We start from the raw sequence: 14366 nt of genomic DNA on the forward strand, positions 1-14366 counted from the left end.
TGTTGTATTTTTGAGGTACATTTACATTGTTTGTACCTTGATGAATGAAAAAATGTACAACATAAAGTAACGTAACTGTCCGTGGTGCTGATCGGTTAAAACGACTGACCCTACCGCAACTTCAGTCCATGTGAGGGCAATTTGAAGCTCTGCAGACGTGAACCACTGAGCACCTTTTAACTCTACTGTGGCTTAAAAATGAACTCACTCACGAGCACGTAAAATGCTTTAAACTGCATAATAGACACCGCAAAAGCGACTAGGATGCTGATAGAAATCATGCAGCATCATTAATGTGGAGAACGGAGGCTATCAGTCTTTAAGGTCAGATAAATTAAGCGTCCGTTTGAGGAAGTATATATCTTACGCTGTGAATAAAGCACAGTAAACAAATTGCAAATGTATAAATGTAAGCAAAGTAATGATATTATGCAATAAAAAAGTGCAGCTATCTATGCAAAAAAGCGGAATGTTTTGACATGACTTAGCCACTTTCTACTACGCTGCATTCACTTGATTTTTTCCTAGCCTCCTTCTAGGCTAACTTGCTATTATGATAGACTAGCTAATGTAAGGACTTCTTGTCTGTGTTTGCTTTGTCTGCTGGACGTCTTTCTCACTCTTCTGCCAGTGGCATCCCCCTTTCACAGTTCTATAATGATATGTATGAGACTTCCTTGTTATATCACTGTCTGTGGAAAAAAATAAATGCTAGCTAACTAGCTATAGCCTGATGGTTTTGTTTGCTCCTTATCAGTGCCGCTTGAAAATATACTGCATGACTTAATGAAAAACGTAAAACGTAAAGTGTGGTCTACACAGACTGGCAATTTTACAAAAGACCAGACATTCTTCACTTTAATGCAAGTCTGAGGCGTAACAAGGCTACCCTTCTGGTCACCTCAATTATGGAAAGTGAGACAGTCAACCGTCATCATCATTAATTAAAGCGTCAGCAGCGCTTTATGGTGAAAATCTGCCGTCGAGCTCGCAATAAAAGTGTGAAGAAGCCACATTCAGTAGCTTGCCTATCTTGTGGTTATAAGCTAATTTGTTCAGCTAATTTGTGGAGCAAACAGGCGAGTGATGCCTGCCTTCAACAGTGTTGCTCCTCGTCCTTTTTACAGTTGAATCCATGCATGCGTTACAGGTTGCCTTATACAGTGCTGCCTGGCTAGCTTTCTAATCATTAGCCCAAACGAATACCTTTTATGGCCCGTCCAAATGAAATGTGTACAAACTAAGTAAAAAGCATAACTTTTTTGTAATTTAAATACAATACAGTAACGCCGTGTTATGTAGATTATTTTTTCCCTACCAGTTTCACCCCCAAAAAATATCCGCTTTAGCGCCAGATGCGGATTTTGTTCAGTCTTCATGTATCATGATTTTTACACAGTGCTTTTTAAATGATGTACAAAAATGAAAATGATGATAAAATGGAGCTATACTTTTGTTAGCTGTTGCATCTGCTTTAAAAAAGCAAACCAATGGAGATGGTCAGACATTGTTCATAAGAAATGTATTCAAGTCAAAATGATGTTTTACAGATTAATCCTACTTGCTATGTTATACACTCTTGTCTGAGTAAGAGCTCACGTCATTTACTGAAGGTCCGCCATCATTCAGGTGACGTGAATTCTGCGGCTGCGTCACAATGCGGCTGAATGAAGCTTCTGTTCCTGCCTGCGTCACTTTTCTGTCTGATCTGCCACTCACAGCCTCACTAAATACAGAGGCTGACTAGGATGAGGAGCCACACGGTTACTGGATTAGACAAAATCAAGAAGAGCTGACATGAAACGAAGCTTAAGTTAACTAAGCTACTCGGATAATGTCAAAAATCGTTTCAAAACAAGGCTTTGAATAGTAAACCCCCCCCCCTTACGTCAGAGAACGTCTTCAACAGCTTTGTTTTCCCGCCATACGTGGAAGTGAAAATCACGTGACCTCCCAACCGAAGAAGTTCACTGCCGCGGGGAGTTGTGGGAAGGCTTTGATGACGTATACAACAGCGGCTTCTGCAGACCCTCAGTGAGGACTGGCATTCCGTGGTAAAGTACTGAAAATATTGCTTTTCTTCTGTTTTACAATGTTTCTCTGGTTTTATTTTTGCTGTAAGTGCACTGCAGTGGTTGTAGCACAGAGCGCCGCTGCGGCTCTTCATCATATCCGTTATTCGTTTCCTAGCTTAGCCAACGTAGCACACACTAGAGGGGACTAGCCTGCCGTGTGAAGTCAGACAGTTAAGATGAGCTTTTTCCACTTTAGCTAATGTAACTTTGCTAGATGATGACTTATTAACTTTTGAGGTGTTGTGGTGTTTAACGACGAGTGTTATGCATTGAGAAATGTTGTCGCTATGGTCAAAGCTTTTGCTTTGGGAAAAAATGCGAAGTGACACTGAGCTGTGTGTTTTACAGTGTAACGATGCATTATCGACAGGGCTAGTGTAACTCGCGCTAGGTTTTCATAAGCCTCAGCGCTTAAAGTGTATGCTCTTACCCCTGGTGGAAAAATAAAAGTGTGTATCTCTTGTTTACCATTTAGTGAAACGACTGACTGGATGCGTCCGGCTGTCGAGTGGGTGTAGCCGTAGAAAACAGAGACCGCTTTGTTGGCTGTCTAAACCACACTGTTGTGCCATCTCATCGTGCTTTAAATAATCGGCTGAACAGTTGAGTTGACTCAGTACACCGAATAACTTTGGCGGCCGAACTCACTGCGGTCACTCTTTAATTCTGTAACGTTAGTTAGCTACAGTAGGCTACGAGGTTGGCTGTGGTCGCCCCTTCGCTTTACAGTGCTTGAAGTGAATCACTTGGATGCTCTGCAGTTTAAAATAGAGAGGAGTGTCCTGTTACTAGGACTTTTCGGAGCCACCAGATTGTGCGCCTTAGCGCCGAGCTTCTCTTGGTATTTTGAGACATTAATCGCATGCTGAAAGGGTGAAACCTAATGCATCTGCATTTGTTGTACATGATTAGTTAGCCACCAGAACTGTCAGAGATAGAGAGCTGGTGTAGTAAACGAGATCATTGAAAACATTCATGGTGCTCTGTAGTGAGTCCTTGGCCCACATTGTTTTAGTAGCCTAAGATTTGTCTAAAACTTTGCTTATACTTTTCCACTGCAAGACTGAGTTGAGTGACGAGTGATGATGTATTTCCAAAGTAAAATATATGTTTTTAACAGGTGGTGAAGCTTTTCAGTGCTTTAACAGACTGAGAGAGCAGAAGTGTTGTATTTGGTTCTTAAGAAGATGGGAGCTGTAGTTTCTCGTTGGAGGGTATGTGTTGTGTGGAACCTTACTATTTCACATACATAGTTTTTAACATGCCACCACAAAGCATTTTGTATTCAGTCACAAGTCTGTTTTCATCATTGCATGTTGTTAGCTGTTTGCTCTGTATAAAGGCTGGTTTTAAGTAAGCCACAAAGCAAACAACTGTTCTAGGTAAAGTTTCTTTAGACCATCTGCAAGAAATGCATATTAATGTGTGACTTGAAACAGTTTGCATTTTGTGTTTAAGATGTTGTGGGTAAGATATCAAGAATTTGCTAAGAAGTGTTTAACAGAATCACTTAATGTAGTTTTTATTTTACATTTTTTGTGAGGTTTATGTTTTGCTTTTAAAGATGTAACGTAACAGTCTCATTTGTCTTGCAGACAAAACCAACCACTGTGGAGGTACTTGAGGGACTTGATAAGGTAAGAAGCAGTCTGCCCCTAAGCAAATAGGACTATGGCATAAGGCCGTTCTGTTAATATTAACTTTGGAACTCATTAAATCATCCAGTGCTTCTGGTACTAAATTTGTTCTTGTTAAATAGAGCAGTAGCAATTAATCCAAAGTTGCTGTAAGTCATTACTGTATTTTTTGAATGTAGATAATATTAGTCTTGTAACACTACTCAGCCTGCTTCTGTAGTCCAGAGGTACTGGCAAAGGACTCCTTTGCATTCATTACTAGACTGACAGACACACGTGTTGTGGTGTCTCCTTTTGCTCTTTTTGTACTAGACCTCTGGCTCAGGCATTTTGAGATCATTCTGAGATATTTTTGGAATGATGTTATATAATACCACTTAATATGGTGCTGGAGAGAGTGACCTGCTCACTGAGAAAGAGCTGAATTTGCTTTTCAAATAATGACCTGCATGTTGTATGAATAGTATAATTGTATTTCATTGAATAACTCTGGTCATAGGACCTGCAGCTGGCTTGGCACTGTGTGTCGCTTAGCCTAAAGTGATTAGCTTGCCTTTCAAGCCTGAAGGATACAGTGGTAGGTTTGTGTGGAACTGAATAATAGGATCACTGGCCAGATATCCTCTGTAAAACTGCTGTTGCAGGCTGTAGTTCCACTTTAGGCATGTGCTATGACAAGATGGGCAAAAAGACAGGATTGTATCATGATTTATGTCATAATGTTTTCTGAGCAGGTCATGGATGTCATCAGTACTTGAACACTCTACAGCTGTACGTTTAATTAAAAAGAGAACATAATTAGTCCTGAATCCTAATTGAATTCAGTGCAGCACTGTATGTAAGATGTTAAGTAAAAATAATTGTACAATATTGTATAACATTTTTAAACATGGCACTACTGGTACAATCAGTCTATTTCAAATTTTAAAACTTACAATATTTTTTTTTAACAGTTTCAAGTATTGCTTGTTTTTATCATTTTTATTTACATCTGTTATGAATGATATTAATGCTAATGCACAGTCATTTAGAAAATATCAAAATTGTGACGATCCATCTGTGCAGGACTGTGTTGGAAATAAATGTACATATTTATTTGTTGTGCCATTTTTTTGAGATTTTGAGACTATGTGCTGCTGTTCATGGAAATCTGTTTTTACCATTATTTGCAGGATATCCAAACACTTGAGGAGCACAGAGAAAAGAATCAAAAACAGCTGAAGTTATGGATTTACAGATTACTTTTTTATTCAGCTCTTTTGTACTTGATAGCCTGCATAGTTGTTTATGTCTGGTACATCCCCGAACAGCTAATTGGAAAACTTATAGTGGCATCACCTTTTTTAATATTTCCATTGCTGTAAGTGTTCTTTTTTTATTTCTAAATTTAAACCTTTATAATGAAACATTGTTTATTTGTCAAAGGTCCAATAAGTAAGCTTTTTAAAAGAAATTTTGCCTAATGATCTTAAACACTGTGTAAAACAGTGTACAATGGTAACAGGAAGTGAAGCTGTGTTCATGAGTTTCAGAAGTGCCTTTTTCTGTAAGAAGGAGGAAACACAGGTTGGTACAGTTGTAGCTATATTTTCACTAAAGTCTGGATGCCATGAGTGACTACTTTACCATGACAGAGAGGATCTTATGCAGTTTCAGAGATAAGAAGTTTGAGGTCAAATACAGTTGTGCTCAAATGTCATGAGCTACCCTCTTCTAAGAGGTCTGACATCCTACTGAGTTCAGCTGTCTTGAAAGTATAGTAAAGCATTTCAATATGTGAGATCTATTGCTTTTCTTCTTCATTAGTCTTAGTGTGAGGTGTTATTGCAGTGTATTCAGATTCCAGTGTCACATTGCTTTTCTGTTACATGGTGGGCACCCCCAAGAAACTAGCAGAAAACTACTACTACTACAAATAATAATAATGCTGCCCAAAATGCTTTAAAATGGGAAGGTGTAAAAGAGAAAAATTTTGGGGAAAAATTAAAGGATTAAAGAGAAGTACCATTAGGAATTTTTCCATCTTTGCACCCAAATGCTGGTTCTTCTGACATCATTAATTGCAGCTAAATATTTGCTGGAAAGTAGATCTTCAGAATGTTGAAACATTTTTCATTCATTACTCCTTGGAATCTTGTCTTTCAACAGCTGATTGGTGTGTAGTGTGTTATATTAGTCAGCTGTTCTGAATCCTTTTTTTTTTTTTTGGAATGATGAAAGTGATGGAAACTTACTTTACATCCAGCATCCTTTAATTTTTTATTTGATGTTGTCATTGTTGTAACTTTTATTGGATAGGCTTCAGCACCTGCAATGACCCAGAAGGATAAGCGGTTTAGAAAGTGTGTGATATATAAATATTCTGGTAATTGGCATTAGCATCATATGACTCACCTGTGTTGCGGGTGTTGTAATTAATTCATTTGCTTGTGATGACATTCAGTTATTCTGTTATTTTGTCCACACAACTGTGTGGTTAGTAGTTGCATAACACAACACAGTAAGTAAGCATTAGAAAGTTTGCTTATTGGACCTTTTAAATAAAATCTACTATGTATTCATCATAGGTGCATGGTAATTTAAGAAGATAAATATGAGATAATGGATCCTTACAATCTGAGATGAACTTGATTTTTGTCTGCAGAGTTTGGCTTCTGAGGAAACTGTTAATTGCGTTATATACAAGAAGGACAGAACGAAATGGTAAAAAGTTCTTTTTGAGGTTTAACTCATTTTTTTTAAATCTTAAAATTGTCACAAAATGGCACCTACATATAGGTTACCATCATTTAGATTGAATTTTGATATATTGTTCCTTTTATTGCCCTCCATAATATTTTTTTTTTCTTTGTATGCATCAGATGAGAAATTGGAAGAACTAAAAGCTGAGAAAAAGAAAATAGTAAGTAATCTGTTGGGTTCTCTGCTACTTCTGAATGCCACATTCTTCAGATTGATGTTAACTGTGGTTCATTTTGCTACCAGAGCAGTGGCCTTGCTGCCCAATAATACCCTCATACCTGTGTAGAACACTTAAAATCTAGTTATTCCTTAAGAGGTCAAACCAGAGTGCAGACCCTCTCAGATGTGTCAGACATCTTTGCTCCTGTAATGTGAGTCTTAACCTTAAATGCTAATGCATTGGGTTTGCCCTTGTAGTGTGTTCAGCTTTACCTTTGACAGCAGGGTACCACTCTGCTAATGTTAACACAAGAGTTTCCTTTCTCCCCATAGTCACTGAGCTTTTGCACTTAGCAAGGAGAGATAATTTCTTCTTCTAATAAATAATCTAAAATCAATGCAGACAGCAGTTAATTGGCACAGAGACTTTACTTCGTATAGCGCTTGGCTAACGGCTTGTCTTTAAATTAATAGTGTTTAGTGCTGGGAGGAAATAAATCTGAGAAATTGCTTGTCATCTACTGTCAAGTCTAATAACTTTCAATAATTACAGCTGATGGATTTTCACACTCTCCATTATCAGAGTAGGGCTTGTAATTATTCTTTTCATTAAATCTAAATAATTAGCACTGTTTGCTCTTTTCCTGAAATGGGTTTTAAAACAAAATTAAATGGAATAAAATATAAAAACTGCCAAGAGACTTTTCTCCTTTAACATAGATCTTGGCGGCAGTCTTAACTGCACACTAATCTTTTTGTTGTATGTTATTAGAAGTGTTTTTTTTCCCTCTTGTCTTATTTGTGCGATGTTAAAAATCTATGCTGCTCTGTAATATGATTTGTTATTGTTACTGTTCTTGTGCAAGCCTGTTTATATAAAGTGTGTTTTTAATAGTAGTATAAATTAATTTATCTTGCAGCTTGAACAAGTGATGGAAACGGAAACGTACAAAAATGCCAAACTGATACTGGAAAGGTTTGATCCGGACTCAAAGAAAAAGATCGTAAGTAGTTTAGCAGTGTTAACAGACTTCTTGGACACAGGGAAGGAAGACTTCTCCTGAACTGTTATATTGTTTTTCATCAAGTGATCCATTTCTTAAAAATTTTAATTTTTTTATTTTTTAATCTAAGGAGCTGGAGTCTACACCTGTTGGCCCTCCTATGACTCCAAGACAAGGTCAAGGTTAGGAGAAAATTTATGTACTGGATATCTAGGAAAAATGAACAGATTGGTGTGTGGGATTTTTTTTGTTCTTGTTCTTAAATCTGTTTTTAAATAAGCATAACCAATCTCTGACTGTCATCTCAGAGCTACGTCAAAGGCATGTGACTCCTCGTGCTCCCATTGCTGTGACTCCCATCCCAGCAGCCGCAGCACGTCCTCCCCCTGCCCCTACAGCCCCAGCTGCCTCCCCTGCCCTGATCTCAGCCCCTGGCGGTCCCCCAGAGAGAAGCCTGTCTGCTGCTGGTGCCCACCACAACCTGATGAGGAGACCTGCCACCCCCACAGGCACCCCTGTCCTTGGGATGGGTAAGTGAGAGACGCACTATTTTTACTGCTTTTAATAAAATAGCTACATATTTCAATTGAGAGCCTGGATTTGACATGCGCTTTGTATGAATAGCTGTCAAGGATGTTTTTTGTTTTATGTGATTTTAAGAGGAAGATGTCTCTTTCTATCAAATTATTGAGAGCCTCCACAACAAGGGTACAACTAGTATCCTTAACAGTGGCCTTAAAGACTGTAATTTGGGAAGTATTGTTCTGTGCTAACATCCCAATAGTTATGTAAGTGATTTTTGTTGTTTTTTTTGTTTGTTTGTTTTTTTCTTTTGGTTTTGTTTTGTTTTCTTAGTGCAGAAAGGTTTAGTAGATTTTGTATCAGTGATTTCATCATGGCCAGTCTGAGTGTACATGCTTTGGAAAATTGGTAGTGAAAAGTAATTTGGTACCAAAGAGTCACCACAGCGATTCCATATGCTGGTAAATTAATAAGCAGCAGGATATCGGGACTTTGCCAAGTGTGGTAGAAATGACCAGTCATCTCACCATGATCGTTCTTGATGTTAAATTATATTAATTAGAGTTGAGGATCGCAGCAGGCTCGCACTCACAGCTGTCTATAGGGAGGACCATTTCTGAGTCATTATTAAAATCTGTCGTAGTCATCCATTTATTATAGTTGACTGCCTGCTGCAGAGATCTGATACTGATTCCCCCCCCCTCTCTTTCTTAAACCTGGACATCATGACATGAATTCCTAAATAACAAATTGGTAAGCTTTTGTGTGCATATGTGTTCATAGGAATGCACCCTCCTGGGCCACCCCTGGCTAGGCCTATCCTTCCACGAGATAGAGGAGCTATAGACAGGGTCATTGAGTACCTAGTAGGTGATGGGCCACAGAACAGGTAAATATTGTTCTGTCTCTTGAAATGTGTACAAAACAAATGGAAAATTTTATGTTGTGGGTTTTTTATTTTTATATTTCACTCTTTTCTCTGTTTCAGATATGCTCTTATATGCCAGCAGTGTTTGTCTCATAATGGCATGGCTTTAAAAGAGGAATTTGAATACATTGGTAAGATTTAGGGAAATGCAGAACACTCTGTCAGTCTCCATCAAACACAGTGACTTCATTTGTCCTTTAACACTTGGCAGCTCAGTATATCATAGGTCTCATAAATGCCTGGACCATCTCTGGCCTTTTGAGAGCAATAGTAGATTGAATATGCAAACAAGCATAGTCTATCCATCTGATATGTTTATGCATCTTTTAGTGTGTGTGTGTGTGTGTGTGTGTGTGTGCTTGGTTTTCATTTTCATATATATTAATGTGGCCCTGGAAAATTTGGATCAGAAGAGTGTTATATGGCTCCTGTTTCAGCGTTCAGATGTGCGTACTGCTACTTCTTGAATCCTGCCCGGAAGACACGCCCCCAGGCTCCATGTCTCTCAGAATTCAGTGGAGAAGGCAAGATAAGCCAGGGGCCATCTACTGTTGCCTTGGAGACAGACCCGGGTGCCCCTGCCTCTGCCTCAGGTATCTACTTTTTATATAACCTCCTTAGAAGAAATATGAAGTTTAGATAGTAACAGAACTTGAGAAGATGTTGGGGTTTATAAAAAAATTAATAAAAAAACCTATGAACATTATTCACTCGTAATGATTATCTGGTTACAAATTAAAAGTTCATACAGGTAGGTTTGTCAATTTAAAGCAAATTTAAATTTAAAAGTAATCTATTGTGATAATGGAAACCTTAAGTAACTATGAAGAAGTTAGTAAGTTTAATGCATAATTATAGTGTTTTCTAGCGTAAACTTTTGACAGTCATTCTGTGATGTAGGGCACTACAATTCCCACGATGCAAATAATGCAGACAAAATCACAGTACTGAGAGAGAGTTAATTTTAGATATAAATATAGACTTAAATATGTAAAGAAGTGAAACATTGGCTTAAACAAAAAACATAAGTTTTGTCCTACTTGTTGTACATGCTGTTTTATTTGTCTAATTTCTTAATAAAAGCCTCATCAGAGGCTGGGGCTCAAATTGCTTTAGACAAATTACATGTTTTTTGCAGGGGAAAAAAGTAAACACCTGCAGCAAACATTATTCATGCAAATAGTAGTACACTGTTACTTTCTACTTTAAGTTTAAAAAGTAGAAAAAAATACTTGTGGCCTGTGCAAAGGATAAATACTCTACTAAGTCGGTACTTATTAACAGCCCCTTTGACAGATATCGCAGCTTGCAAATGCTTTTTGTATGCAGATGGGAGTCTTCATTTTTATTTTAGGAATTTTCGCCCACTCTTCCCTGTGGAACATTTCTAGCTTTGCAGTATTCTTGGGTTGTATTGCATGTAAAATGTATTTCACAGACTTTATAGGACTGTGAGGAGCATTCCCAAAGCGTCAGCTTGCATTTTTAAAGTAGTTCATAGTGGATTTTGTGGTATGTTATGGCTCATTGTCCTGTTGAAGAAGCCAGCCTCTTTAAGCTGCAGTTTCCTTGACTTTCACATTTTGCATGCAGAATTTGCTGATAAATAGTGGAATCTTGTGCAGTTTTCTGTGCCACTGCCTGCCACACAGCCCTAAGCCATAACTGATCTACCCCCATGCTTAATACTTGGCAAGATATTCTTTTCATCAAATGCCCTTGTTTCCAAAATGCCTCCGGCTTATCTAGCTGTTTTGTATACTTCAGATATTCATTTTTATGATGATGTTGCAGGTCAGGTTTCCTTCTCATGACTCTTCAATGCAGGTCAGGTTTGAGCAAGCATCGCTGTGCAGTAGAACTATGCACCACCACTACTGTGTTTGCAAAATCTGTCTGCAGGTCTTTTGCTGCCCAGTAAGTTTGTGTTACCTTTCTAGCCAGCAATGAGAAGTTCTCTTTGGTAGTTTTCTTGGTCTTCTACATCTTGCCGTGGCTTCCATGGTTCCCAAAAACTACTATGTCTTAATAGCATTTTGGACAGTGGAAATTGTGAGCTGGAAGCTTTTATTTTTTGTAACCTTCCTCTGCTATGTTGGCATCAATTGGCTTCATTTTCAGGCACTCTGAAAATGCCAGCTGCTTGGATGAGCCCATTCTTATTTTAGCATAAAATTTGAAGAGCTGGACAACTTATTCCATGTTAAAATAGTCATCAGCTGGCAGTTCCTAATGACTATTCTCAAACGACCTAACCAGATCTAAAATAACCAGTCCTAACCAATCATGTAATAAGTTAATTATGTTCTGAGATTTTACAAAATTACTCGGTGTTTTGTCTAAACAAGTGATTCTGAAATTTTATTTATTTATATATATATATATATATATATATATATATATATATATATATATATATATATATATATAATTTTTTTTTTTTTTTTACAGATTAGCAAATATAAAGTGTGCATAAACATGTTCTGCAAATGTTAACTCTTTTTAAAATGGTTTGCTGCAGATGTGTACTTCTTTTTACTTCAAAAATCAAGACAATATTTTATTTGACCAGGGGTACCCAAATTTTTGCATTTAACTGCACATTTTATGTAACAATGTTTCTGTAGTCACTGTTGCGAAACTTTTGTTTTTAATCCTAGCTGACATATTGTCCCTCCGATAGAGTAAGCTTGTCTCATGATAATGTTTATTGAATTTACATAGGATATATTTCAGGTCTTTTGCTTCATGTACTTCCAAACATTCATTTACATTTTATCAATTTCAATGAGGCACAAAAATATACTTTTTGGAGAATATTTAAGTGGAGTGGACGTGAGCGGGTGTTCAGAATTTTCAATAATAAGAATGCGAAGTGCTATTTCTCTGTGTGTGCAGTTTTGTATGCACATTCTTGCAGTGCAACTATATATAAAAAAATTGCCGGCCAGCCCAGGAGAGACAGGTGGATACTCTGTAAATATGGAGAATTCTAAGAACTAGCTAGTTTTGGTGGTAGTGGTAGTAAAAAGGCATCTGTGAGTTTTACTGTTAAGCTTGTGCTTTGCCCATCAGTTTCTACGGAGTTAGAATTGCATCATACAAAGGGTAAATCCCTCCAGCTCATTGCCTCTAAAGGGACATTTGCTTGATCTGCTGCTGAATCTAAGAGCAGATCTGCTGAGTGATTAAGGGATTTGGATCCTTTTATGTTGCTCTCCCGCAGCGCTGCCTACTTTGTTGGGGTTTGGCCTCCCATGTTTCTACCTGCTTCTCAGTATTTCGCTTGCTTGCTTGCTTGCTTGCTCACTTGCTCTGTCACTCATTTTGAGTGATTTGTGATTTACCTTTTTAATAAGGGGTCTGTGGGTGTGTGTGGGGTGTGGTGTGGTGTGTGTTTTGTTTTTTTTTTGTTTTTTTTAAGTGAAAAAGCAAAAAGTTCTGGTTATTAGCATTAACTCTTTAAACTCCAGGGGGTTTATTAGTAAATATTAACCACCTGCATCTTTTATTTGAACAATGCAATGGACAGATTATCATCTTATGTTTATTTTTTTTGTCCTTTTTGTGCATAATTTCTATGTAGAAAAAAAATGTTGAACACAAATTTACACAGAAATGAAAGCAGTACTGCTCCAAAAATGGTCACGTAACTAATAAGTTGAGGGTGGGGCAGCTGACAGTTAGCCTTATGAGATCATACTAGCTTGTCTCTCCGGTAGCTTTCATTCAGTTGCATCATTTTAAAATCAGTGTATTGTCTTACTGTACTTCTTGCCATGCTTGTTCAGCAGAGGGCAAATCAGAAACCTCTGGTCCGGTGGAGGACGTGGAGCCTAGGGACCATGAGGCAGAAGAAAGCCAACCAGAAGACGAGAAAAAGAGTAATCCAGAGCCCCAAACCACACTCCCAGACCTACCAGAGAAATCGGACAATGAATTAGATGTGTCTGCCATGGAGGTGGAGTAGAGGGTTTCTACAAATCTGCTGTCACTCTGCCAAGGTGTGCGTATTTATTTGTGGTGTAGCAGTAAGCTTTGAGGGCCAGTGGTGGTTTTGATTTGGCTTACTTTTCCCGTTTATTTTTATTATTATTATTATTATTATTATTATTATTATTATTATTATTTACATGGAATCTGGGGGAGATGCGGCAAGCTAGTCGGACAAACATTTGGAAGTCTGACATGCCAATAGTGCAAAATTTTAATTTTTTTTTGTTTTGCTGTGTTGATGTAGTTTTTGTATAAAGGTGGATGTTATGATTTTGTGATTTTGTATTTGTAACATGGTTAATTAGTTAAAAGCAGCTTTCTTTGACTGTTTACATGTTGTCTTCATTCTAACAAGCAGCATGAAATGACATCACAATACAGTTTGTCATTAATACATCCATGTTTTTAGGTTCTAGAGTTACTTTATTTCAGAGAGGAAAAAAATCTTGCCAGAACTGTTTTTGTGACTGAATGTATTTAAAGCACTGTTTTTCAACCTGTACAATAATGCAAAACTCCCATCTATTCTTATTTGATATTTATAGATTTTTTTTTTCTTTACTACTGTGCCTTCTTTGAAAGTATTTGAGTAGGTTTACGGTTCTCTGAACACGTGCAGAGAAATGGTTACATGTTTACACACATTAAGGTACAGACATTGGAAAGTCCAGAGCTATTAATTTCTTCATAGAGGGTGAAGGTAGGGCAATATCAAATGTATGTGCCTTTGTGTATGCCATTTTTGTATCAGACAATAAATAGAAATTATTTAAATACTACATACAGAATTTTTAAAATATGTAATTGTTTTTTTTTGTTCTCCAGGTGCACTTTGCACAAAATAAAGTTATTTTTAACATTATGCTCATTTTGTGTTTGTCCTTTTGCTAGCTTTAACTAAACAGCTTGATCACTTTAGGTTTTTCATCTCAAACATCATAAACAACAAGGTGCACCATATTGAAATTTAAATCAAGACAAATGTTAAGCTTACTAGAAGATGCTTAGAACTTTGATGGTCAGTTGGTCTGCCAGCTGACCCTGCTTCTTTAGAGAGGGAAAGGCACGTGTGTCCCTTGTAGAAATGGGTTATTAGGGCTGTTAGTGGGCAGCTTTATTGCTTACTTTCTTTCCTGTCTGTGTTCTAGCTCTCCTGACATGGAGGGACATTGAAAAGAACCCGTTAAAACACAGTCCATTTTCATTAGCAGGCCTATTTTGGCTTGTGATCATTTTATTTTAGCTCATTGATCATTTCAGACAGTGTTAGATAATGGGACTGACACACAAGCCCAACCCAGCT

The 14366-nt window shown here is 37.5% G+C and overlaps 1 protein-coding gene across 4 annotated transcripts; it reads left to right on the forward strand.

Moving 5' to 3' along the window:
• Window positions 1–1976: 1976 nt before the first annotated feature.
• lnpa (limb and neural patterns a) lies at window positions 1977–13888 on the forward strand. Of its 4 annotated transcripts, none has more exons than XM_017692347.2 (13): window positions 1977–2054; window positions 3196–3289; window positions 3671–3712; window positions 4885–5072; window positions 6357–6415; window positions 6574–6614; window positions 7534–7617; window positions 7748–7799; window positions 7926–8147; window positions 8923–9028; window positions 9128–9198; window positions 9505–9660; window positions 12859–13888. In XM_017692347.2, exons 2-13 carry the CDS (start codon window positions 3263–3265, stop codon window positions 13035–13037), a joined length of 1227 nt encoding a protein of 408 aa, XP_017547836.2. In that variant the 5' UTR covers window positions 1977–2054; window positions 3196–3262; the 3' UTR covers window positions 13038–13888. The 4 variants fall into 4 exon arrangements, with proteins under 4 accessions (XP_017547836.2, XP_017547838.2, XP_017547837.2 ...); XM_017692349.2 differs by having other exon boundaries at window positions 12862–13888; XM_017692348.2 differs by having other exon boundaries at window positions 2006–2059.
• The last annotated feature ends 478 nt before the right edge of the window (window positions 13889–14366 follow it).

The sequence above is a fragment of the Pygocentrus nattereri genome, chromosome 6 (genome assembly GCF_015220715.1).
Source record: "Pygocentrus nattereri isolate fPygNat1 chromosome 6, fPygNat1.pri, whole genome shotgun sequence".
In the NCBI taxonomy this organism is placed as follows: domain Eukaryota; kingdom Metazoa; phylum Chordata; class Actinopteri; order Characiformes; family Serrasalmidae; genus Pygocentrus; species Pygocentrus nattereri.